This window comes from Channa argus, chromosome 19 (genome assembly GCF_033026475.1).
Source record: "Channa argus isolate prfri chromosome 19, Channa argus male v1.0, whole genome shotgun sequence".
Classification (NCBI taxonomy): domain Eukaryota; kingdom Metazoa; phylum Chordata; class Actinopteri; order Anabantiformes; family Channidae; genus Channa; species Channa argus.
Genome location: NC_090215.1, coordinates 21,498,058 through 21,523,908, shown reverse-complemented (window position 1 = coordinate 21,523,908; position 25,851 = coordinate 21,498,058). Strand labels below are relative to the sequence as shown.

Genomic DNA, 25,851 nt, shown 5'->3' with positions numbered 1-25,851 from the left:
CTTTCTGTCCTTTAGATATCTGTAAGTCTGAGAAGAATGGGGAGTTGATGAAGTATAGGAAGACTGGTGAACAGGAGGAGATGGAGAAAGAGGCTCTCAAGCTGGAGGAGATGGATGAACCTCATTACAGAACAATAGAGAATCCAGATAAGAAGGAGTGTGTTGAATGTACAGAGGGAGGTGTAGAACAAGACCCAGAAAACATAAAAGAGGAGGATCAGCAGAACAACTGTTTTTCTTCAGGTAGGTATCTGCTGCATTCAGGTAAAAGTCTTTCAGTTCAGTACTGTAATATTTTTAGTTTCAGGTAAGGCACACATCATCTGTAGTGTAATGCTTAGCCCTAAATTTGTTTAGATGAGATGATTGGGCTTTTGGTAGCTGTTTTCATTCAGAATCAGTAGTTTGTAATAGTGCAAATGTGCACTGCGGGCAAAGCAGTTTGAATATGTATTTATTTATTTTTTGTGAACAAAGGATTCAAAAGGAGGTTGTCTGATCCCAATTGGAAGGCCAAGCCTGACAGGACCCATCTGTACCCAAAGGTTTGGTGTGGGTTTGACCAGAAATTTAGGTATTACGTTTGGGTTTGGCCATGCAGGTTAGGATAAATAGGTGTACTTAAAAATATTTAGACCTATAAAACAGAATGCACAAAACATGGTTTCTCTTTAACGTTAACTAATTTTACCAGTAAAGTAAAGTTGCCCCACCATTTAAAAAAAAAAAATTAAATTGCTAAATGGAAAAGAGACCAAAATGGGCAAGGTATATTTTATATTTGCGTAACAACTTTGCGTGAATCATAAATGTGATAAGCAAAAGGTTATCAGTAGTCAGATTTTCACTGTTGTTTTGAAAGAAACACTGCACACTTGAAGGTGGGGAAAGATTAACTTATTTGACCTGTGGATTTAATAACACTTCCTGTTCTTTCTTTGCAGGAGTCCAACAACACCATCAGTCTCCGCCTCACACTGCTGTTGCCTCCCCCCAGCCCACAACACCATGTTCTGCCTTACTCCTTCACCAGCCCTCACCACAATGTCCTCCTCTTCCTCCTTCCAGAGCCGGCTCTCTGGAGGCCTCTTCCTCTTCCTCACTGCACATGGCTGCCTTACCCCCCTCATGCTCCCCTCCCATCCCTCCGGAGGTCCAGCTTGAAGTTGATGAACCCACCGATAGAAAAGAAGCTGAGACAGGACCAGAGGACCAGTCACAGAGCCAGTTTGAAGTTGTTGCTGCAGAAACACAACCCACCAAAGATAATCAATCACATGCTGATCCTTCAGAGAGGGAGGAAGACGGAGCGACAGAGAGGATGAGTGAAGAAGAGCTGAAGGAAGCAAGGGAGGGGGTACAGCACAAGGACCACTCAGATATGGAGGCCGATGCGCTAGTGAGCCCAGTGCTGGAACTGGACCCCTCTTTAGATATGGAAGTGATGGAGCTGATGACCTCCTCATCTCCTAGCCCATCCTTCCTGAAGCTATCAACTCCCAATCCATCCCCCTCTCGCCGGGGGAAGGGCCGCAGTCTCAGGCCTCCTCCCTGCTCCTCCAGGCCTTCAGATGACCTTTCTATCCGTCTGAGGCAGTCTCCCTTTTCCACCGAGGCCTCCCCTGAAACCTCCCCCACCAGAGCTCCCATCACCCCACCTCCACTCTCACCACCATCTCCTCCTCTCCGGTGCTCCTCTGCTTCCGGAGAGTCTACCCCTCTCTATAAGGTAACTATGACAAGGGGCAGCTGTGACCTTCTTGTTTTTTATTCTTTTCTACTTCTAGCAACTGAGCACTTTTCACACACTTTTCCTACCAGCCCCAGGCTCCTCCCAGCACTGTGCTCCCCCTTACTCCTAAAATTGGGATGGGGAAGCCGGCCATCACCAAGAGGAAGTTTTCCCCCGGCAGAGCCAGGGTCAAACAGGTAGGTGACCTTTAAACTCTGCAAACTTTCTGACTCTCCTTGTTTATTCCCTGGTCTGTTTGGTCGTTTTGTCCAGTGATTATTTTTATTAGTTTTTTATGTCTGTGTCTACAAAGATTTCAAAGTAGTTTCAAAGGCCAAAATCGTTGTTTTTATTACTTCTTTATTAGATTTTCTCTTTAGTCAGATGGAATTTTCCTCCTCCTTTGTGAATGGTGGTATTGGGTTCTTCAAACAGTAAAACAGCTCTTTCTTTATCTTCTAACACCTCCTTTAGGGAATGATAAAAATGTCTCTTTAATGAACCAGTCATGTATAGAACAGACCAGGCATCCTCTTCATCCTCCTCTTCATTCTCCCCACCTGCAAATCAACAAATCTGCATCCATTCTTTCTTTTCTCTCAGCCTGATCAGTTCAAACAAACACACTTCTGTAGAGACCTGTTCACCCACGGATCATTGCATGAAGTTGGTGGTATTTTTTCTGTGACCATATGAATGTTTATTTGTTGGGATGCAAATTCTAGTATGGATGTCAGTTTGTCCCAGTATAATTTGTGTGTTCTAGTATGAATGTCCTAGTTCGACTGGTTGCATGTGGTATCATTGTGACACTGCCTCATTATGACTTTCTGTTCATTTTGCCTGATTTAATTTTTCTGTTTCAGTTTGACTTTTGTTTTTGTGGCTGTTGCATTTATGTTACTGCATTTTGTCCCCCTCCTCCTTTTTATATTTCCACCTTCTCTCCTCCTACCCAATTCCTCCTGTTTTTTTGCCTCCCCCTCCTTTATTTTGTCAAACTTCCTCCTCCTACTCCCTAACTCAGGGTTCGTGGTGGAGTAATCGAAGGGCGGTGAGCCCCCCTTCATCCTCCCAGGATTCCACGGGGGAGGGAGGGTGGGACAGTCCTAAGCCCCGTCCACCGGACTCCCCCCTATGGAGCATGAGAGTGGTAAAGAAGTGAACCCTAACTTTTTCTGTGGGCTGTAAATAACCACCAGCTTAGTAACTGTGTGCACCTAAACCCACCTTTCTGGCTTGTACAATGTGGAAAAATAAGTGCACCCTTTCTTTTAGTCTGTGTGGCAGAGTTAACACTAACTTACTGTTTGTCTATGTACAGCCACCCCTCCAGGGTGTTTAAGTTGTCTTTGAAACTTTGATATTTGAAGAACTTATGTTTTTGTCAACAGCTGAGAAATAAGAGGAAAGTGGTTAATGAGAGACAAAAGATCTCATTCAGACACAAACCAGGATGTTACAGTTCACGGTCAGCACCTTACCCCTGAGACCACTGAACTGTTTAGATGCACAACTTACTATTTTCTGGGTTACAGCAAAGACATTGCTGGTAATCAAATCAAGATCTAAAATGAGCATGCAGTTCAAAAATTTAACAGGGCTTACATTTCTCCGGGACACTGCTGGAATTCAGGTGCAAGGCCTGGGCCATTTTTGAAAATGGATAATTAATTGTCTATGGAAAATGTCCCTGAATACTTTGCACAGCAAGATGGCTGCTTATTCAGATTATGTCATTTGGGGGAGCTCTCGAAAAGCAGGTTGACCATTACACCATTACAAACTCCATAGTATGAGCGACGATGTGACAAAATCTGAACTGAAGGTTCCTCTAAGTGATGTTTTCTGGAGGCGTTTTTCAGCTATAAGAAGAGATATTATAAAGAAGTAGAAGGGAAGTTTAAAGTTTAGTCATTTACTTGCATGTACTACCCAAACTAGAACCAAATTAAGCTAATTCAAAATCAGTTAAGACATCTGATAAAATGTCAAGAATCCTGGGGAACAAGCCAGGGCCATCGAAGTTGTAATTTAATTTTTATATTTCAACATATTTCACCTGGAGAGCTACAGTTTAAGTGGCTTATTATTGAGAGGTTTTAATTTGGCTGCCGAATAGCAACTATATCAGCATCATCACTACAAACAAACTTATTTCTTAAATAAAAAAAAGAAGTCAACATAATAATGATAGCACTTTTTTTAAAAGCTGGAAGTCACTGTAAAGCTGTGATGCAGACAATAAGTAACTTGTACTTATATACCTAATTCTCAAGAACATTTTTCCTTTACTGTCACTTTTACAGATGGAAATACGTAATCAAATATTTTAGATTTTTTTATCTCTGTATGGGCACTCTGCTGATGTCACTGCGTTATGAGTGTGGTAACAAAACGTGTCATGTAAGACTTGTCTTTAGAGAAGGGGTGTTATGGTTAAGATGACTTTAGCTTTTATATTTCCTCTTCCACCCTCTTTTCCACTCAATCCTTCCTTACTTTATTCCTTATGTTTCTCCTTCTGTGTCCTCCCCATCAGGGTCGTGGGTCAGGTTTTCCAGGCAGGCGTAGGTCCAGAGGAGGTGGTATTGGAGGAGGAAGAGGAGGGAGAGGAAGGAGCAGGCTGAAGACTGCGGTGACTGTGTCACCTGGAGTAAGAAAATGCACATGCCTACATCTGTCACCATAGTAACACAGATGCTCTACCACAGTTTAGACAGTTGAACAATAAATTATTGTTGGTTAATATAAAGTTATTGATTGTCTGTCAGTGTGGGTACATGGAGCCATTCCAGCCGAAGGAGGAGGAGGAGAACTCGATGCACAACACGGTGGTGATGTTCTCCACTTCGGACCACTTCACCCTCAGACAGGTACACTCTCACCTAGACTCCGTATTAGTTGAAATATGTCAACATCTATAAACAACAGTATTGCAATTTCATATTGTGCAAAAAAAAAAAAATGGAGCCAAATACAAGACGACCACTTTTCTTCCTGTTGGTACTCAAAGTGCTATACACTGCTTCACATTCACCCATTGGCGCTCACAATGCCACACACACGCTCACACACCAATGGGGGAGCTGTTATGTTGTGCAGCTGGCCAACACTCAGTGGCAGCAATAAAGTTGGGGTTCAGTGTCTTGCTCAAGGGCACTTCGACATGTGATTGTAGGAGCCTGGAATCGAACCAGCAACTGGGTGACTGGTGGACAACCGCTCTATCTCCTGCGCCACAGTTGCCCCACAATACAAGACTTTCCTTTTTCAGGATGACATTTTAGCAGCATTGTTGGAAAGGTTTGTCTAGGGTGCTGAATATATGACCTGAAAAACGAAACGAGGAAGGAAGACTTCCATAATGCATGAATCACATACTTTTAATTCTTTATGTGGGGACTGGTTATCTGCTTGTTTGAATATTCAAATGTCATAAAAAATCCCCCAACATAATATGCAGTTAAATTTTTAATGTTATATTCTGGACAATCTTGTTTTTCTACTAAAATTTAAGAAGCATGTTTGTGTGTGCAGGACATGTGTGTGGTGTGTGGCAGTTTTGGTCAGGGAGCTGAAGGCAGACTGTTGGCCTGTTCCCAGTGTGGACAGTGTTACCATCCGTATTGTGTCAATGTTAAGGTCAGTTCATACACACACACACACACACACACACACACACACTCCCACTGATTATTAGCTGTGATCAGAACATGGGTTGAGATGTTTTGGATACAGAAAGCTCTCATGAAATCTGTAATCGGATTACCCTAACTGGGGTCTACTTTGATCAGTATGGTAAAACTCAACATTGATTGTTCTAAAACAGATGCTCTCAGATTACCCTACCATAATCTGAGTGATGTATGTATCATTGTTCCACACTTCCCAGTTTAGTTTTCTCAGTTTTGTATATGCAGGCAATTAATTACATGGTTGGAGCTGCATGATCTATTGTTTCAGCATAGTCATTGCAATTACACGTAATCTGATTTATTTATTTATTTTTTATTTTCCCTGATGACCCTATCTGCAATCTGACTACGTTAAGTATATTTCTACTGTAATCAGATTATGTTCCCACAGTCATTTTTATTTGAAAAATTTATTGATCTATTACTTACTATTATTTACTTGAACCCAAATCTTATTAAATGATATGGTTACTAAAATCTGATTGACTGCTTCTTTTATAATCTCTCTTTAGCCTGTTAACCAATAATCAAATGGCTCTCTGTAATCTGTTTGCCTGTAATCTGATTACACTGCCTGTGTGACTGTCTTCAGATCACACGAGTTGTCCTCACCAAAGGCTGGCGCTGTCTGGAGTGTACAGTGTGCGAGGCATGCGGCGCGGCCAGCGACCCCGGGCGACTGTTGCTATGTGATGACTGTGACATCAGCTACCATACCTACTGTCTGGACCCACCTCTCCACACAGTACCTAAAGGAGCCTGGAAGTGCAAGTGGTGCGTCAACCTGTCTCTCACCTGTCTGTCACTTGATTGTTCCCTAATTGTCACATGTGAATCACCTGATTATCAGCTCTTTGTCAATTTTCAGTCACCTTACAGTTTGTGCGTCCTCCCCAGGTGTGTGTGGTGTGTGCAGTGTGGCTCCACGTCTCCTGGGCTGCATTGTGAGTGGCAGAGTAACTACAGTCGTTGTGGACCATGCGCCAGCCTGAGCCGCTGTCCTCTGTGTCAGAGACAGTATTCACATGATGACCTCATACTACAGTGTCAGCAGTGTGACAGGTAACACACACACCTGTATGCTCATAGTTCTGACCTGTACCTTATTATAGTAACGGGTGATCATAGTCTTAGAATTTAGTTGTACTCTCTACTTTGATTGAAAGGCTTATTGATAAGTGGCATGACTACCACGTGTCTTAATGGATGCAGAGTACGAGCCATGTGGTTCTGGTGAATATTCATGGTGTGTATGTGTTTAGGTGGGTCCATTCGGTGTGTCAGGGGCTGACCACTGAGGATGAGGTTGAGCTTGCTGCTGATGAAGGCTTCGACTGTTCGTTATGCAGAACACAAGGTCGCGGCTCATATGGTAAAAGGGGAAAAAAAGGGTTTTATTAAAACACTTACTTATATAGACTTCTCTGTTACACTCTGTTCATCTTTATTAGTAGTCTTTCTTGTGTTTATGGTATAGATAACTGTAGTGTGTGTGTGTCTGTGTGTTTGTTTCAGGGAGCTCAGACAGTTTTGATTCCCCCTACATGCCTCAGATCATCTCCAGGACCAGAGAACTGGGTCAGTCTAGATACACCTGCTGCAATACACTAACATTGTGCACTGGGTTACCCTTCATTTTTATAAATAGTCCTACAGGTAATGGTGTACAGTGTAAACTCGATGAACTGTAATAATACTGTATAAATGTGTCTTTCTCCATCCCTATTTTTTTATCACTATGTTTGTATAATTGTGTGTCGCCGAAGTACTCGCCTAGATTTTATCTGGTAGACTTTTGCATCCCAGCCTGGTGCTCTACCTATTGAGCCACTAGGCTACCACTTATTTATAAACACTGTGATATAATCTACAGTATTACTAAAGGTGATATTGTAACTGTGTGCAGAGACAAAGACGTACACCCAGGATGGAGTGTGTCTCACAGAGTCAGGTCTGTCTCATCTGCAGTCTCTGGTTGAACCACTGACATCGCCGCGCAGGTACCGCAGGTAAACACGTCCCTTTCATCTTCTATGGTGGTGCTGTATGGAGATTGTCTGGGTGGTGCGTGGAGGGTAACCACTCATTTTCTGTCCACAGGTGTAAACCCAAACTGAAGCTGAGGATCATCAACCAAAACAGCGTTTCTGTCCTGCAGACACCCCCTGACCCCGACCTTCACACCGATCAGTACCACAGCAGAGGTCAGAGCTCACATCAAACACACATACTTACTTTTCTACATCTGTAAGGACCCTAAGTGAGCCCAGTGTTTACCCGTTTAGACACATACTAAAATGGCTGAGTCCGTTCTGTTTCTTTCATCCAGATGACCTCGATTGTGAGATGAAATCTGACTCCAGCCCAGAGCGAGATCATACCCACAATGATTATGTCACCAAGGAGCCTGAAGTTACCGACGGAAACAAGAAGAGGAAGAGGAAACCCTACAGGCCAGGTGAGACTCTACCTGTTGTCCATTTCTCTCGCTGTCTGCTTCATCCTGTCTGCCTGCCTTTATTTCTCTCTTCATCTCTCTGTGTGTCTCAGGTATCGGGGGTTTCACAGTGCGTCAGCGTGGAGCGAAGGCTGGCCCTGGCAGAATCAGACTATGCAGAAAAGATTCAGCAGAGCTGCTGCTGGGCCAAGATGAAGGTAAGACCTCACTCACCTGTACTCTGTGGACAGAATGTGTTTTTTCAGACTGTTCTGTATCAAAAAAGAATGGAGTGCGAAACTAAAAAACTCAGTCTGTGGACTGAAAGTTGAGTGTTTTTATGTTTCAGGTCTGCTGGATCCTGACCTGGAGACTGCACCACCTGCCAACCAAGTGATGGAGAAGGTGAAAAAGAGGTACAGAAAGAAGAAGACAAAACTAGAGGAGGCTTTTCCTTTATATCTTCAGGTAACACACAAATATATATGGACAAGCTGTCCATGTCCAAATATTGTCTTCCTTGACTGTTATCCACCATAAAAACATAATTTAGCTAAAACGCTCACATATGGGTCTATTAAGAAAACAAAATTCTCACTGTCCTTATCCAGGAGGCCTTCTTCGGTCGAGAACTTCTAGACCGGAGCCGTCAGGGGGACCGAATGGCAGGACCACAGACACTAGGTCCTAGCCAATCAGTAGCAACGACAAGTGACATCGAATGCCCTGTCCCTGGTTTACACGACCCATCCTCAAGACTGCCAATCGGTGCAATGGCAACAAATTCATGTAAGAAGACAGCAACACTGCGTGAGTCATTTATTTACTATTAAAGTTTTTCCTCATTTTATTAGCAGATCTTCATTTTCATTTGTGTTTGTTTGCACATTGTAAAATGTGTGTGTGTGTGTGTGTGTGTGTGCGTGTGTTATCATGATGCTATCTGCTATCATCCAGCCATGTCGGAGGAATCTCTAGTGGATTTGTCTGATGTTCTCAACACTGACCCACACATTCTGGCTACAGGACACACAGGTACCAACACTGGTTTCCATTACTCACTCATTGTCATCCCACCTGTTTTTGTTCATGTTGTTTGTTTTTTTCCTTCCTATCCTGTCATTTGTGGTTACTCACTGAACACGTTTACAAACTGTAAATATAAAAATAAAAAACGAGACATAATGTGTCCTTTAATACAGTTGAGAGAAAGTTGAGACTAAGGTACTTGGGTTTCCAAACTTTTGAGGATGGTGTTTTGACAGAAGCAGTGAATTGTTGATAGAGATTGTTGCTGTCTTCCATTGAGGTGTTTGTGATAAAGAAAATGTTTATAATAAATTAAAACAACATTAAACTGATGTTCTGATTAACATAATTTGTTACATTCCAGATAATGAAGAAAATATGTTTAATTGATGGTTCATAGGGCGTTTGCCTCTAAAAACAGTTTGAAGTGGCTTGTAGTTTGACCACTAGAGCTGTGCAATATGAAATAAATCTTGTGACGATAGAAAATCATCTTTGGTTTCATATTATGTTCTTTGCTTTATATTGTTGCTATGGAAAACACACTGTATTTGCTAGTAAGAGGCAGCTTTTTTCACATGGTGCAGAAGCTGCCTAGTGGCAACACAGAGACAAACAGAGGAGAGTGAAGGTGACACAGAACAGAGTGATTCCGAATGGGTGGAGGTTTATGCCACAATAAGCCAAACGAAATATTTCACCTTATTTGTCAATCAAATAAAGCAGCATTGGAAACATCCCCTCTGAGGAAAAGTTACAGACGTTGTTATGATCTTTGAAAATGTAGCACAAACTATAATTTCTTTTGTAGAGAGTGAAGGTGACACAGAACAGAGTGATTGCGAATGGGTGGAGGTTTATGCCACAATAAGCCAAACGAAATATTTCACCTTATTTGTCAATCAAATAAAGCAGCATTGGAAACATCCCCTCTGAGGAAAAGTTACAGACGTTGTTATGATCTTTGAAAATGTAGCACAAACTATAATTTCTTTTGTACAGGTTAACCTTACCTATCCACACAGATACAGCTGCATAGAAGCTACCAGTAACCTTAGGGTGAATTGTTATTAAGTCAAACTTTGGCCAATGCATGAATTCAAGCTGTAAATCAACCAACCCACTTAAAATTTTAATACGATGACTTTGACCATTCCACGTTTTTATTGCTTCCAATGCACAATACAGCACACTGCATGTTGTTTATTTTATATTTATAGTTTTATTGTCTCTAATATTTTCTCTTTTTACATTTTGTAAAGCAATTTGTGATTTTTATCTGTGAAAGGTGCTATATAAATACATTTTAATTACTTACTTTGCTAACTAGATTTTGAAGCCCTTACAAGATTGTAAACTAATTACAACCAGATTAGGACAATTTTCCTCATCGCTTGAAAAAAAAAAAAAGTAAAGCCTGCAGCCTCTGTGTGCCGGCAACACCACACCTGTGCCCACATCAGACAAACCCCACAATTACCTATGCAAGAATTTTAAACAATGCAAAGCTAATGTTAGGAAATGCTCTTTATTTTGTTACGTAGTTAGAATATAGAATTGGAGACAGAGAATTTACATCTAGATTTTGGACAGAAAAATCACGTGTAAGTTTATTTTCAAATATACATTCCAAATCGTAATAAGAAATCAGCTTTCCCAAGTGGTACTTTCATTGGGTTTACAGAAAATATTCTCTATCATGATATGAAAGTAGCCTTGCCCTACTGACCAGTCTGCCTCTACCCCGTGATCCCCAAGAGAATTTAAACATCGCAGAAATCTATGTACAGACTTCTGTCATTAAAAAAATAACCCAACTGCTTCAATCTGGTTTCCGATTGGTCGGTCCTAACTGTAACCGCGTGTATTTGTTTTCAGGTCAGTTCCAGGTGGAGCGCTCCCCCTCTCCATTTGGTAAGACTCCACAGGATGACCTCCTTCTTCTTCTCCTGATCTGCTCTTTCTTCCTCCTGCAGAACATTGAGTTATGTTTGACTGTGTGAAATTTTTTAGTTAAAGCTCAAAATCATCACTATATATGTATCAGTGTGTTCTCAAGGAGTCCAGGTTTTACTGGTAAATTTTGTTTCACTAAAAGTTGGACTAATCCTTTACTCTTTTCCAGGTATTTAATGACTGTGAGTACATTAGCATGTACGGCTGTGTGTCATCTACAAAAAAAGTTATTAGTGTTGAACAACAGAAAATTAGCAGCAGCTGTTTTGACTATCTATTGTCCTGTTTCTTTAAGCAAAAAAGTCCAATATTTGGTGTTTCTAGGCTCTCGAATGTGTGAAATGTTTGGTTTGTTTTGGTCATGTTTTGCCTTGGAATTTCATAGACAAAACAAGCGGCTGAGTCAATAATATTGCCAGTTGTACCTTTTTAGAAAGCATAAAACTAGTGAAACACAAAAATGGTTTAAATCAGATCAGGTCATGGTCTGGTTTAACTACAGGAACATTTAAAATCAAGCAGATATTTGATTGTTCATTATAAACTAACTTTGCTCTCAGATTTATGCAGCAGCTTCTCCTCAAGAAAACACCAACCACTTGTTCTTCTTCTTGACCTTGTCCTGCACCATCCATTAGACTTACTGTCTGTCTGATATGTCAGTCAAGTCCTAATTTAACCTCCGTCTGGCTTTCTCAATCTCAGCCGGTCTGGACATTGGATCTGTGGCCGGAGACCCGTCTTTGACCTCTGACCCAACAGGAAGTGGAGGGCAATGCCAGAGGGTGGTGCAGGAGGAGCCCCTGGACGCCATCTTGAGTCCTGAACTTGACAAGATGGTCACTGACGGTGAGTTCAAAGAAACTGTGGCAAGGCAAATCATAGCATAAAGTGTATACCTTACATCTACAAAGGATTAGGCTTGCTTACCAGTGGTGTTGTGTTTCAGGGGCCATCCTCAGCAAACTCTACAAGATCCCAGGTAAGACTAAACACACTAATCTCATATGCTGAAATAAAAACATCTTTTCAAATTAATGGGCACACAAAGACTCAGAGAAGCTGCTTCAGCCTTAACATGATTTATAACAACAATTTATTAGAATTGTGTTTGTGTGTGTTCAGAGCTGGAGGGGAAGGATGTGGAGGAGGTGTTCACCGCTGTTCTGAGTCCAAACGGCAACCAACAACCAAAGCAGAGCCAACAGACTCTTACTACTGCTGGGACCAAGACTCTGACACAGCACACAGGTACAATGTGCTGGAAAGCTGTAAGCTTTTTTGCAGCTGTATTTTGTCCACACTTTTTTGTGTTCAAAATCAAGTAGGACTACTAATATTACAATGATAATTTTTGGGCACTTTCTGATTCGTGTTAATTATTAACAGTTTTTGAAGTAGGTCCTCTATAATGTCAATCAGAGCCCACCTCTACAGAGGTCTTATTTTATCTGATAGTATAATACCAAGAAAAGTTCAGGTTACTGTTGGGAAACAAAAGAGCAACACTTGGAGAATAAATACAGATTAAATTAACTGATTATTGAAACTCTGTATCTGTATGCAGCTGGTGTGTTTCCTCGTCTTCCTCTCATGAACGGCCTGATGGGAGCTGCTCCCCACTTTCCTCGCGCTCCCATGATGCCCAGCGGTGTCCAGGGTCCAGCAGGCTTTAGGTTACCCCCTCCTGAGACCTCAAATCTGGTACCCGGCCCCAGCCCAGCTTCAACAAATCAGGTGCCAGCAGGTGACAGCGAGCAGGAGGTTATGTCAACAGCTCAGAGAGGCATGTTGAAGTGGGAGAAGGAAGAAACTCTGGGAGAGCTGGCCACGGTGGCCCCAGTCCTCTACTGCAACACCAACTTCCCCCAGCTGAGGGAGCAGTACCCTGGTATGTGTTGTTTTTTTTTTTTTTTCTTTCCTTCTCCCTCTTTCTCGCTCCTTCCCACTCCCTTATCTTTTCCACACACATTAGTTGGTGTATAAATAACTGGATATACCAAGAAAAAGCAACATGTATACATGTTGTCAAGGTTCCTTCTTAGTAGCAGTAATGTTCTTTAGTAAACAAACTACATTAAAGCAACTCACTGCTTTGATTCATCTTTCTTTGAAGTGATGAACACGCACATTTTTGTAACTAATTCATATCAGCTGATACCTGGCTCAACTGACCATACTAGCATTCGGAGGATGTGTTTTTAAGTATTTTAATTGTGTTTGCTTTTGCTGAGGCCATTTTCACCGTGGTTAGCAGCATTTCAGTTAAACTTGTTCACCACTTTCTTCATCCATTCTAAATCAATTTCTTTGCAAATGGTGGAGGGCATAATTCTAAATGTAAACCTTGTGGGAAAGCTTCTCTTAATGTTTTAGCAGTAGAACAATTTCAATTGTAGCTTTTTCTCCCCCTAAAATAACATTGTGTTACATTGTAATATTGAAAACTATTAAATCGTTTAGTGCTACATTTAGCCATTAAAAAGGATAGCCCGAATCCTGACAACTGATTGTTGTCCAGAATATCAAATCCAAATTATTTTAAAAATTTTAGTGACTATTCATGTATAATTCTTTCTAAACACCAAAATAAATTCACTTTAGTCTGATGTGATCATGTGATTTATGTGATCTCTGGTTTCTGTGTCTTGAAAGACTGGTCCACCAGAGTGAAGCAGATTGCCAAACTTTGGAGGAAAGCCAGCTCTCAGGAAAGAGCACCCTATGTGGTAAGTTTCTTATCTCTTCTACTGTTCTCAGCATCATCTTCATGTCTGATATTTTAATTTTTATTGTGAACTGGTTTATTTTGCGCTCTGAAACAAAAACAAAAAAGCAAGGATATCGAGATCAAATAAAACCTGTTACACTAAGATATAAAGCTTAGTGTCATCAGCAGAGCTATTGAAAGAGAAGTCAGAGACCAACCCGGAGGGGAACAGATAATAAAGGTAATGGCCCTAAAATTAGTCCTTGAGGAACCACACTAATTATTAGTGGCTGGAGAAACACTGGTTGCTACAAATAACTTTAGCCAGAAGAATATGATGCCAATGTGTGTTTCCTTTAATTTGTTGAATGTCATCTTGTGATCAAATACATCTAGTAGTACTAAAAATCTGAGAGTTGAACATCTGAACTTCAATCATTCACATTACTGATCTCACTTTAAAAACTGTTACTGTGCATATATTAAGATCATAGTTACAGTGTAATAAACAGCGTTTGGTCCCATTTGCAGTGTCTGAGTCTCAGCCAGGTTATGTTTCTATCTCTTGCAGCAAAAAGCCCGGGACAACCGGGCAGCTCAACGCATCAACAAGGTGCAGCTCAACGAGCCGCTCAAACGTAACCTGCCCTCTCAACAGCAGCAGCCACCACAGCTACCAACTCCAGGACCATATGACCCTGTTTCCACAGAGACGGAGATGACATTTAGGGACCCGCTAAAGCCAAAAGAGTCTGAGCAGGAGCAGGAGTGGAAGCTCAGACAGGTGAGCAGAGTCTCAGTATTTTCACATCATCCATACCATTAAGTAGAATCACAAAGAGAGAAACCAACACCAGACCCCTGTCACAAAATGCAAGATTCTCATTGCGTTCAGAAATGAACAGACATCACAGAGATAGAACACTGGAATAGGCAGAATGTTTTACCAAAGTTGCTGATACACCAGCAGCAGGTAGATCTCCTGGCCATAGGTGTGCAGCTGTTATTGTGGTTCTTTAATGAACCTGTAGCTGTGGCAGGACGGTGTTGGTTTCCTGCTCTGAGTAGTATCCATCAGGCTGCATGTCAGAGGAGGAGCGGATGATGATGCAGAGCTGTTGTGATGAATCTGTGCATGTGTGCTAAGCTTCACTCACTTCAACTAATGTCTCTGATGTAATTGTCATTGAAAAGGGAGAGGGTAATGACAGATGGGGAGCCGGTAAGAAGAGGCAGGAAAGTCTCCCCCAAAGCAAAGCCCTAAAATCACCAACACATAAAGATTGTCCCTACCAGGCATCTGTAGCAGGAGGTGGCAAAGAGGCTATGGTAAGATCTCAAGGCGAACCTGTTCGAGGCAGACTCCCTGTGAAATTTTCTTCCTGTTCTGAGTTGGTGCCCTGCTGCCCAAACATTTCAGCTTTCACACTGATCCCTTGGAGGTTATCAGCTACTTTATTGTGGCTTGTATATACAATTGGCTAAAAACCAACCTGTAAAAGGTTGGTTGTTGGTTGACTCATGTTTGGACATGAGTCACATATTTCTTCATTAAATGATCATGTTTGATTCCTGTTTGACAAACTTCAGATACCAAACATTTTGCAACATATTTTTGTGTCATTTCTTGTTTGAGTGTGATTTTGGGGAGTAGCCGCCCAACCACAACCCCCTAAACCTACATCTACAGGTTAATGTGAAGACAGTAGATCATAGGTTTGGTCTTGGTTTCAGTAAATGAACCAAATTAATTATGTCACTGTTGAATGGAAGATCTGTTGTATAAGAATAAAACAATCACTGACCTGAAGGACAGAAGTGGGAAAACTGAAATGTTGGGCTTTGACCAAACTGACTCAAACCAAATGTGATTTCAGAGACATGGGCCAGGATTAGCTTCAGTCATCGTCTCTGGGTCAACAGTTTATTTTTTAAAATGCAGGGAAAAAGATTTGGAAACAATGAAGGCAGGTTTGATATGACTGCCCCAGATTAACAGTCATCCGTTTTCAGTGTTTTCCTACTGAGAAGAGTTGACCCAGAGTCGGTGTCAGTGGCCTCAGTTTGTCTCAGAACTGACTGATTATATTCTGAAGGGAAACTGCGTCCATCTAAATGTTGATCTGCTGCTGTCCTTCAATACCCACCTCTCACTGATCTGTGAAGACGTGTCAGATTGTGTAGCAGGACCAGACTCTGAGATCTGCGTAATGAAGGAAGACAGCAGTTTCAGCTTCACTGTGAGCAGGTGTGATTAAGCAGGTGAGAGTTAGATAGACAGGGCAGTCAGTGAGAGGACTACACCCCCCATCATCCCAACAAAACCGGAACTACATGAGGACTAAAGCAGTTCTGTCTGATGACGAAGTGTTTTAGTCGGTAGTTTCTGGTGTCTCTCTGCATACTGTAACCTCCACAGTCACTGATCCTCCACCTGCTGTATACTGAGAGAGAGAGAGAGAGAGGGAAAGCAAGCTCCATTGTGTTTAACTACACCTGTAGAAACAGTTCTGCACACTGACTTATGTCTGTGTTTGTCCCGCTGTTTTCACCTGTGTCTCTGTTTCCTCCTAGCAAATGCGTCAAAAGAGTAAGCAGCTGGCCAAGATGGAGGCCACGCAGAAGCTGGAGCAGGTGAAAAATGAGCAGCTGCAACAGCAGAGGCAGGTGCAGCTGTTGGCCAACCAGCGTCTCTCTGGACCTCTGTCTCCTGAGACCGGCAGCCGTAGCCCCATGACCCCCACCCAGCAGTTGGGCACTGGGGACAGCAGCTCCCCCCTGCATCCTCCAGCATCCAGGGAGACAAGGCAGCAACTCCTCCTTCAGGGCAACTCAGGAATAGCAGACGATGTCTTCCTCAGACCGCAGGCCCCTCCCCCATCCAACTTCTCCTCCCTCCCCCAGTCACCTCACCCCTCTTCTCCTCTCCACCAGCCCCCAACCTCCCCCCAGATGTTCTCCCCGCCCTCCTCTCGTCCATCCTCACCCTGGGATCCTTATAGTAAGGTAACAGTGACTCCTCGTCCCACCTCTTTGCAGTCTGTTGGTCCCTCATCCTGCCAGCAACAGCGTCGCAACTCCCTCAGTACCTCCCCTGCCCATGATGTCTTTGGCTCCCCTGCACCATCCCCCGATGCTAAAACCTCTGATCTATCCAGGGTCCTCGGACCCCAATCAGGTAACTCCCAGTTTTCTCCTCCTAAAGTTGTTTCCACCTTTTCAATATCTCCTCCTTGTTTTTACTTCATGATGACTTCTTTTCCTCCTTTTCTCCTCCCAGGGCTTCAGCAAAACAGACCCAGTATGATTAGCCTCCCTTCTGGCTCAGCCCCTGACGTTCCAGCTCGACATACTGCTGTCCGAGCACCTGAGAACTACCAGAGGACCCATAACATGGGTAACATCCGTGCAGCAGTGCCTGGAGAACTCTTACAGGGTGGGGTGTTTAAAGCACCCATGCCTCCCCAGCACCAACCTCAGCAGGATGTCTTTTGCAGCACAGGAGGAGGAGGAAGGAGGGACCCATCCAGACCCACAGATCTGGGCTTTGCCCTTGCCCAACCACAGGACTCTCCCTTTCCCTCCAGTCCACTGTCAGGGTTGGGCTCCCCCCACCGCAGCCCCTATGCCCAGACACCTGGCACCCCCAGACCTGACTACAGCCAGCAGATCACTGACCCCTTCCCTCAACAGTCACCTATGTCCTCCAGACCTTCTCCTGATCCCTACACTAATCCTCAGACCCCTGGTACTCCCCGGCCTCACTCTGACCCCACATACCCCCCCACACCTCCTGGACTTAGACTGGACCAGTACAACCAACAGTCTGCCAACCGTCGACCCTCCCCCTCTCACCCCACTCTTGACCCCTATGCCTCCAATCCTGGGACACCCCGCTCATCTTTGTCCGAGCGCTTCCCTCGATCCCCAGGGAGTCAGCGGAGCACTGACCCCTACGCCCAGCCTGTTGGTACCCCACGACCCACTCCGGACCCCTATGTGCAGCAACCTTCCACACCTCGACCCCAGAAGGCCTCGGAGTCCTTTACACAAGCCCCAGGGGAGAGCTTCCCTCTTCACCCAACAGCGTCCGGGTTGTCCCCTTTGGCTCCAGGACTTTCTGCAGAGATGGTGACATTCACCGGGACACAACACCAGGTACCAATGTTGACTGGTCTGTACTGTAATTCACATGGTCTGTACTTGGTTTACTGCTTCATTAATTTCTTCTGTCTTTAGTTGCAGCAGTCTCCAGGACAACAGCATGACTCACTTAACAGAACTGCCAGCAGCCAGACCCCAAAGCACCCTGGGATGTCAGAAGATGGTTGTTTCTCTGCTTTATCCAGTGATACTCCAGGTCATGACCCTTTCGAGCAGGGTCACCTTATATCAGGACCCTCACAGACAGACATCTCCACAACGAATGAAATGGCAGCCATGGCCATGGCATCTTTAGATGGACCGATGAGCATGCTCCCTCAGATCGGAGACTCAGAGGAGAAACTCAGACAGGTAGGATGATTAGTTTCCTTTCTTGTAGTCCCTGATAAAGAGAGACTCAGCTGCTTCCTTCCATGTTCCAATATGTTTTCTGTGTTTTCCTTATCGCACAGCGCCAGCGACTCCGGCAGCTCATTTTGAGGCAACAGCAGCAGAAGTGTGCCTTACGGCACGAGAAAGGGTTCCATGAGTCAGCTGCTCCACCTACTGTACCTCCTGCTTCCCCTGGTTCAGCTCCTGGTTCAGGGACACCCCGTCAGTGGTCCCAGGAAGACTCCTCCACCACCACTACTGCTCCAACAGACCCATTTGGACGTCCCCCACCTCCCTACCCTGGTACAGTGAGGCCTGCTGGCCCCACAGTGGCTCCAACCACAAAATTCCCTGTTGGTTTTCCAGGAGAGCAGCAAAGGAGCTTCAAACCCAGCGAGGCTTCCTTTCCTAGACAGAGCCTCCCCAAAGATGTGGGAGGCCAAGCACTGACCCCGAGGTGATGGGAGTCACAGAAACCTAGTCCTGATCTGGTCATCTTGCCTGATTTACTCACATCCGCCTCTTCTTTATTCTGCTCTCCAGGTTTAGTGCTCCTCCAGGAGCTCCAACTGGTCTCCAGGACTCCTTGCGTCCTCCCCAAGGTTTGATTCCTGGATCTGGTCTCAGTGCTGTGGAGGGAGTCTCTGTCCAGATGAGGAGGCCTGGGGAGTTCACCGGCATCCGACAACTCATGACCCCGAACACTCACCCACAGATTATGCCAGGTAAGACCCCAACATTAGTTTGTTTTTAAAAATTGTTGAAATTATTTTGTAATAATGCTGCTCAAGCAGTATTTTGAAATCATATTATTTTAAAATAAGGGTTTTTATGCTAGCTGAGTCAAAAAAATCTTTCTTTGTAATATTTATGTGTGCATGGTGTTGTCATCGTAGGTATTGGTAAACTGTCTCAGGTTTTCCTCTGTTCCCCCCTCAGGTGTCTCCCAGCCCTTCCTCCCTCGCTCCCTGCCCATCCAGCAGCACAGCATCATGGGGCAGCCATACATTGAGCTTCGACACCGTGCCCCTGAGAGTCGGATGAGGCTACCTTTCCCACTATCAAGTGCCTCTGAGCCTGAGGTTCACCTGCTGCAACCAAGAGATCCCCAGCCGTCTCCGGGCAGGCCTGGTTCGGGTACCAGGCAGGGGGAGATCCTTCTGGGGCAGCAGATGATGGCAGGCAGTGTGGAGCAGTTGAACCAGCAGGACCTGGGGCATACAGCAGCTCTGACTCAGAGCAGTGAAGCAACTCTCCCAGGGACTGATGGGATAGAGGAGCACCTAGAGGGAGAGGACTCGGCCGTGAAGGATCTGGAAGATGTGGAGGTGAAAGATCTAGTGGACCTCAATCTGAACCTGGACCCTGAAGATGGTATGAACACCAGGCAGAGATCAGAAGAATCTGTTTTAGATCAGAATCTGACAAGATTTAGAGTTGTGATATTTTTTATGTAGCTTTTCTTCTCTAATAACACAAATAGTAAATGGTCTGCACTTCTATGAGGCTTTTCTACCTTATGTGTATAACAATGCTTCTCATTCACCTATTCACACATACACATTTGCACACAAATAAGGGAGTAGAATCAAACTAGGTGATAAGGGATGACTGCTCTAGTTCCTGAGCCACAGTAGCCACATACATACATATTTAAGCGGAAAGTTGATTTGCTTGTGTCCACATTTTTTTAGGTTTTTTTCAAAGTATCAGGGAGGGGGTGGCTGTAGCTCAGTGGTAAAGGCATTGTTGTCCACGGACCACAGTGGCTCCATCCTCTATTTAGACATTAATAAAAAACTTTTACTGTGTTAATTTGGCTGGCTGTAGCTCAGTTGGTAAGGCAGTTGTCCACGCACCACGGGGTCAGTGGTTTGATCCCCGGTCCCGGCTATATGTCGAAGACACAGCCCATCCACCTCCCCAGCTGCGCAGTGCCGGTCCAAGCCTGGAAGAAATTGGGGAGGGATGCATCAGGAAGGGCATCTAGCGTAAAAGAAAGCTGTACCAAATCAACATGCGGACAATGATCCGCTGTGGCAACCCTGAACTCACGGGATAAGCTGAAAGGACAAAAAAAAAAAGTTCAAGTATCAGGGAAAAGTTTGACATGCTTTTTGTTTAGGTGTTTAAAAAAATTAAATATAATTTGATATTAAAACAGTATAAAGCAGGCTTAGACAGTTTTCCCTTAAAGACTAGATGATCAGTATTAAATTAACATTTCTATACAACTGTGTCTGACTTGCTGGTTCTGGTTCAGGTAAAGAAGACCTGGATCTGGGGGCTAATGACCTCCACCTTGATGACTTCTTGCTTTCGGGGAAGTTTGACCTGATCGCCTATGCAGACCCTGAACTCAATCTGGAGGGCAGTGAGGAGCTGGACCTAGGGGAGCCAGTAGAGGAAAGGGAGGGGGGAGAGAAAAGGGACGGAGCCAGTGGATCCAGAAAGACAGACAGTCAAACCCACCTGATAGGCCAGGTGAAACAGGAAATGAATGATAGTTTTAAGACAGAACCCAAGGATGGACTGGCTATAGCCCAGCACACAGCACCACAGCATGACTTTGTCACTGCCATCAGACCTTCTGGAACTCAATTAGCTGGCTCCAGTTTGCCAAGTTCCTCTGTCCATTTCTCCAAGGTGGGACCACCTTTTGGTTTATATAGTTATTCATAGTTATACAGTTATCTTTAACTGAATCCACTTCTCACATCTTTATCTGCTCCATTTTCTCAGGACAAGCTGGAGAACTCTGTTTCCAATGCGGCAACCTTGCCAGTTCTGCAGGGACAGGAACAGGGTCCATCATCAAGCACAATTAACAGAGTCAACCCCCTTATAGCTGCAGGTAAACACCATTTTCATTTCATTTATTTACAGAAAAAATTATGACACTATTGCTCAGGTTCTACTTGTATATAATTCTGGAAGATGACTTCTGTCCCGACTTTCCTTGTCACCTCTCATTTCTAGGTCCACAGTCAGTCTTCCAGCAACAACAGAGACCCTTTGGAACCTCGTCCTCCCCCTCTCCTCTTCTCACCCCACACCCTCAGGGTCTCCCAGTGTCTACCCATCCTAGTCTGACTCCTCAGGACCCTCCAGCCCCACCTCACCAACTTGTCCTCCAACCTCCCCAGCCTCGCCTTCCCCTCAACCCCCAGATCCAACTTGCACACCTGGGGACCTCCACCCAGAACCAGTCTGTCTTCTCCCAGAATAAAACTAGGCCCCTGCTCCTGGAGGAGCAGCCACTTCTCCTGCAAGACCTCTTGGACCAAGAACGGCAGGAGCAGCAGCAGCAGAAACAAATGCAGGCCCTGATTAGACAGAAGTCTACGCCAGAATCTGTGTTCCCCAATATGGGTAAGACCTGGACCCCCACAGGCATGAACCTGACAGGCTATCTGTGAATGTTGTGTCCAGCAGACTTTGACTTAGTGTTTTTGTCTCCAGAAGACTTTGACTCCATCTCTGACCCCATCATGAAGGCTAAGATGGTGGCCCTGAAGGGCATCAACAAGGTTATGACCCAGAACAACCTGGGACTGAACCCCATGGATATTAATAGGTAAGATCCCCCTTCCATGATCTTGGGCTATTTTAAATATATATTTGATATTTTTATATTAGTAATAACTGATGTTTGAGCAGCGACTGAGATAATCAGACCGGAAAATATAGTGGTGTCCATATGATACCACAAGAAGTCCTGAAAAATCTAAATGAGGATTTGAACTTTAATAGCAGCCTTGTCAAGCTGCTCTACTGACCACTCAGAATGCAGGCTGAGCCAAAGGCTTAGATTTCACTTTCCAAAGCTTCTCACGCATTAATAGATTTAAAACCACTCAGTTTTTCTAATTTTCTATCAGGCATTAGCCAGGTTCATAAATGTTGCATTTTTGGAATTTGGCCTATGGACATGTGGTAGTGTGGCAAATTTGAGGTTTTTTAGCTTTAATTAACTAGATAAATGTTTATTGCATCAGGTAGTGAGGCACAATTCAGGATCAGGTCCTGTTTATAAATGTTTTGCAGCATTTGGCTGTATCTGGGCAGAGAGTATGGGCCCTTACACTTACTTAGATCTAAGAATTCATCATGCTTCTTTTATCAGCAGTCAGATTATCAATAAACACCGGTGACCCAGCTCCTTAGGCAGCCATACAGGCTCATTCTCTCTAATCTTCTCTCTGTTTGGCTGGCCTGCTCTAGAAAGAGTCCTGGTGGTTCCAAAATACTTCCATTTATGGTTGATTGAGGCAACTGTGCTCATTGGGACCTTCAATGTCGCTTTTTTAAAATAAAAAAAAATACATTTGCAAAGATTTCAAACAAACTTTCACATTGTCATTATGAGGTATTGTTTGTAGAACTTTGAAGAAAAATAATGTGTTTAATCCATTTTGGAATAAGGCTGTAATATAACAAAATGTGGAGAAAGTTATGTGAATACTTTCTGGATCCACTGTCGATAAAATTGCAAAATGAATTCAAAAACGTAATTTTAAAAGGTTCTTTCGAACAATGAATTTAATTTTATAGAAATTTAAAACTTTTTGGTTCTCTGTTAAGGATTCAACAGGCTCCAGGAACTCCAGCGACTTCAGGGGGTCTGGTGGCTCCAGTTCCAGAAGGGACTACACAGCCTTCACAACTGGTTGGACAGGTGGGTAACAGCCAACAACTGGTCATAGTGACTAATATTATTTCGTATTTCTTACCTTTATCTGCTAAATTATGAAAATCTTATCTTCGTGTTAGGATGCAAAGATCAACCCACAATTGGTGCGACCCAACCCCCCAAACTTCAGCCCGGGATTCGTCAGTAAGTTTAAGAATTATTAAACCTGTTAAGACTAACAAACAGTCACTTTTTATTTTCAGAAACTTATATTATGTTTTTTCTTTTCTTCCTGTCATGTGTTTGTAAAAATCTTGCTGGTTCTAAACAGTTATATCAAATTAACCAAGAGTAATGTAATGATAAAAATATGATCCTAGTCTTCAATTAATTTTTAATTTGCCTATAGCTAAATAAGTAGAAATAGGATTGAATATGGCAGATAAGTAATAAACTGTGTAGTAAATCTGATCACTGAAGTCAACGAGAACAAACACTGGAGAGGAACAGTAAAATGTTACCCACTTATAGACTTTCTCCACAACACAAACCGCTGTGTTATTTGCAGACGAATCTCAGCGGCATCAGTACGAGGAGTGGTTGGTGAAGACGCAGGAGCTCCTGCAAATGCAGCAGCGCCTCCTGGAGGACCAGATCACTGCCCATCGTAAGACCAAGAAGGCACTGTCAGCCAAACAGAGAACAGCCAAGAAGGCTGGACGACCCTTTGCAGATGAGGATGCCACCCAGCTGCGCAACATCACTGAGCAGCAGGGGGCAGTGCAAAAACAGCTGGAGCAGGTACAGACTCGTCTGGGACTTTGCTTATAACAGTAATTATACACATGTTGGTTGACATTGCTGATGTCTGTGTTCAGATCCGGAAGCAGCAGAAGGACCATGCCGAGCTAATTGAGGACTACAGGACCAAACAGCAGAAGCAGAGAGCTCTGCAGCAGCAGCAGCAGCAGCAACAACAACAACAACAACCAGCTGCATCTACCATAGTATCTGCAGTAGCACCCCCCTCCATCCCCCAGACACTTCTCCCCCAGCCAATGATGCCTATGCAGCCCCACCCAGGCAGCTCCGCTCCTGTCCGTGTCCCAAACATCCCTCCCGGTTGGACCCCAAGCAGTGGGGTTCCAGGGGTGATGGGGCAGAGGATGCCACCTCATCTGCCTCCTCAGATGCTCCCCACCCTACCTAATGCCCCTCCAGCTCCCACAAACAGCCAGACTACCCCAGCAATAGTTACTGGTCTTCCTGCTCAAGGAGCATGCTTCCCTGGAGGGCCCAATGGAGCTGCAGGGGATGGAGCCAACCCCACTCCTCAGGTAACTCACCTGTACCTACAACTAGTTTCCTGCAGACTTGATCTTCATCTGAGCTGATTAGTGAGAAAGATAACTGTTTTACTTTTGAATTTAATTGTGTTTAATATTGAGTTTCTGCTTAGGATATCTTCATTACACTTACAAACTGATCTTAACTAGATCCAGGTTCATACAAACCATCAGATGTTGTCGATGGATGCGCAGCTAACATTTATCTGTATTACTCTGTAATTTAATATTAATTAGTCCATATATAATTTTTAAAGACTGATGTAACTGTGAGGTTGTCCCTTTATTTCACAGGTAAAGTTTGATGACAACAACCCATTCAGTGAGGGTTTCCAAGAAAGAGAAAGGAGAGAGAGGCTGAGGGAGCAACAGGAGCGGCAGAGGGTCCAGCTCATGCAAGAGGTAAAACATTGCACCATCAACACCCACATGACATGACATGCCAACACCACTGTTAACAAATTAACTCTCTCTGCTCTCAGGTGGAGCGCCATCGGGCCCTGCAGCAGAGACTAGAGCTGGAGCATCAAGGGCTCCTAGGAAACTCAAGAGGTCCTGAGGCTGGAATAGCAGCGATGCCTCCAGCTGGGGCTCTTCCGGGGTCTCAGATTGTTCAAATTACTGGATCTGCACCTGCCCCTGGTGAGGATAGTCTTTCTCAAATGCCCTTCTTCAGTTCAGAACTGCCCCAGGACTTTCTCCAGTCCCCCCCAGCCACCAGACACCCGCCACAGCACCAGCCAGGGCCACCATTCCCCCAGCAGGGCTTCACTGGGCCCTTGCACTCTGCAGTTCACAGACCCCTTACGGATGTGGCTTCTTCCAATCTCCAGACCAGACTGAGGTTCCCAGGACCTGTCGGGCCCTCAGCTCAGGGATTAATACGTCCGGGTGGTATAGCAGCAGGAATGACCCCCTCTCATTCTGGAGGTCATCGATTTGGACACGACTCCTCCTCTTCCTCTCCCTCCACCCCCCTGCCCCCCTCCTTCCCCTGTAACTCCACTGGAGCCCCCCCTTCCCTCATGCAGCTCTACTCTGACATCATTCCCGATGACAATCCAAAGAAGAAGAGGAGCAGGAAGAAGGATGGAGATGACTCAGTGGGGGGAGGGGGAGCTAGAACGCCACTGTCCTCACACTCTGATGACCTCACAGCCCCACCCACACCGGCTTTCTCAGATACTTCCTGCTCCACTCCCACTCGGGGCAGTGTGGACCAAACAGACGCATCATTCTCTCAGAGCTCAGGTCTGGCTCCATCGTCAGAGCTGGAGAGGCAGCTTTCTGTCAGTGCTGCAGACCAGCAGAGCATCTCCGTCCTTGGCATGGAGTCTCAGAGAGGCCCCCTGTTTGCAGTTCACCTGGAGGTCAAGGTTGGGGTACTTTCTATGGCCTTTAGTGAAACTGTGATGGTAGTAGTAGTAGTAGTAGTTGAACTGTTGTATTTGTTTTGTGTCCTCCCTGCAGCTGGAGCGTGAAGAGGGTGGAACCTGTGCACTAGGTGTAAAAATGGAAGAGGATGGGGGTGAGGGATTGTCCTCCTCCTCTCCCGGAGATGCGGGGAAAGAGCTTCTCAGACAGCTGCTGAAAGACAAGACATCCCCAGCCAACACACCATCGCCCACTCCCCAGGCCATGCTAGCTGCTCGCCGCCACTTGTCCAGTGACAGCGTTCGGTCCGAGGAGGAGAATCAGCCTGGTTCCCATGGCAATGTGGTGAGGGGAGAGAACTCTATGGTTAACAGTTTGTCAGATTTTACATTGTGCACGC

General features: G+C 44.5%; 1 protein-coding gene across 10 annotated transcripts in view; it reads left to right on the top strand.

The window, feature by feature from the left end:
- LOC137104390 (histone-lysine N-methyltransferase 2C-like) overlaps positions 1-25,851 on the top strand; it is a 57,314-nt gene that overhangs the window by 17,581 nt on the left and 13,882 nt on the right. For 3 of the 10 annotated variants that reach the window (XM_067485455.1, XM_067485456.1, XM_067485453.1), the window contains exons 14-57: positions 16-243; positions 945-1,729; positions 1,822-1,929; positions 2,336-2,398; positions 2,760-2,885; positions 4,275-4,388; positions 4,507-4,608; positions 5,273-5,377; positions 6,023-6,204; positions 6,328-6,492; positions 6,693-6,802; positions 6,946-7,008; positions 7,337-7,439; positions 7,531-7,634; positions 7,760-7,888; positions 7,981-8,085; positions 8,217-8,335; positions 8,479-8,677; positions 8,825-8,902; positions 10,775-10,810; positions 11,558-11,701; positions 11,802-11,834; positions 11,978-12,103; positions 12,420-12,743; positions 13,508-13,581; positions 14,134-14,346; positions 14,757-14,891; positions 16,137-16,740; positions 16,843-17,720; positions 17,802-18,077; positions 18,179-18,555; positions 18,642-18,823; positions 19,038-19,472; positions 20,362-20,744; positions 20,841-20,952; positions 21,078-21,470; positions 21,561-21,675; positions 22,683-22,776; positions 22,872-22,935; positions 23,300-23,532; positions 23,610-24,068; positions 24,372-24,479; positions 24,560-25,453; positions 25,548-25,796. In XM_067485455.1, the coding sequence (XP_067341556.1) occupies positions 16-243; positions 945-1,729; positions 1,822-1,929; positions 2,336-2,398; positions 2,760-2,885; positions 4,275-4,388; positions 4,507-4,608; positions 5,273-5,377; positions 6,023-6,204; positions 6,328-6,492; positions 6,693-6,802; positions 6,946-7,008; positions 7,337-7,439; positions 7,531-7,634; positions 7,760-7,888; positions 7,981-8,085; positions 8,217-8,335; positions 8,479-8,677; positions 8,825-8,902; positions 10,775-10,810; positions 11,558-11,701; positions 11,802-11,834; positions 11,978-12,103; positions 12,420-12,743; positions 13,508-13,581; positions 14,134-14,346; positions 14,757-14,891; positions 16,137-16,740; positions 16,843-17,720; positions 17,802-18,077; positions 18,179-18,555; positions 18,642-18,823; positions 19,038-19,472; positions 20,362-20,744; positions 20,841-20,952; positions 21,078-21,470; positions 21,561-21,675; positions 22,683-22,776; positions 22,872-22,935; positions 23,300-23,532; positions 23,610-24,068; positions 24,372-24,479; positions 24,560-25,453; positions 25,548-25,796 (9,929 nt within the window). The remainder of the gene's footprint in view (positions 1-15; positions 244-944; positions 1,730-1,821; positions 1,930-2,335; positions 2,399-2,759; positions 2,886-4,274; positions 4,389-4,506; positions 4,609-5,272; positions 5,378-6,022; positions 6,205-6,327; positions 6,493-6,692; positions 6,803-6,945; positions 7,009-7,336; positions 7,440-7,530; positions 7,635-7,759; positions 7,889-7,980; positions 8,086-8,216; positions 8,336-8,478; positions 8,678-8,824; positions 8,903-10,774; positions 10,811-11,557; positions 11,702-11,801; positions 11,835-11,977; positions 12,104-12,419; positions 12,744-13,507; positions 13,582-14,133; positions 14,347-14,756; positions 14,892-16,136; positions 16,741-16,842; positions 17,721-17,801; positions 18,078-18,178; positions 18,556-18,641; positions 18,824-19,037; positions 19,473-20,361; positions 20,745-20,840; positions 20,953-21,077; positions 21,471-21,560; positions 21,676-22,682; positions 22,777-22,871; positions 22,936-23,299; positions 23,533-23,609; positions 24,069-24,371; positions 24,480-24,559; positions 25,454-25,547; positions 25,797-25,851) is intronic. The other 7 variants (XM_067485454.1, XM_067485458.1, XM_067485457.1 and 4 more) reach the window with 7 other exon arrangements.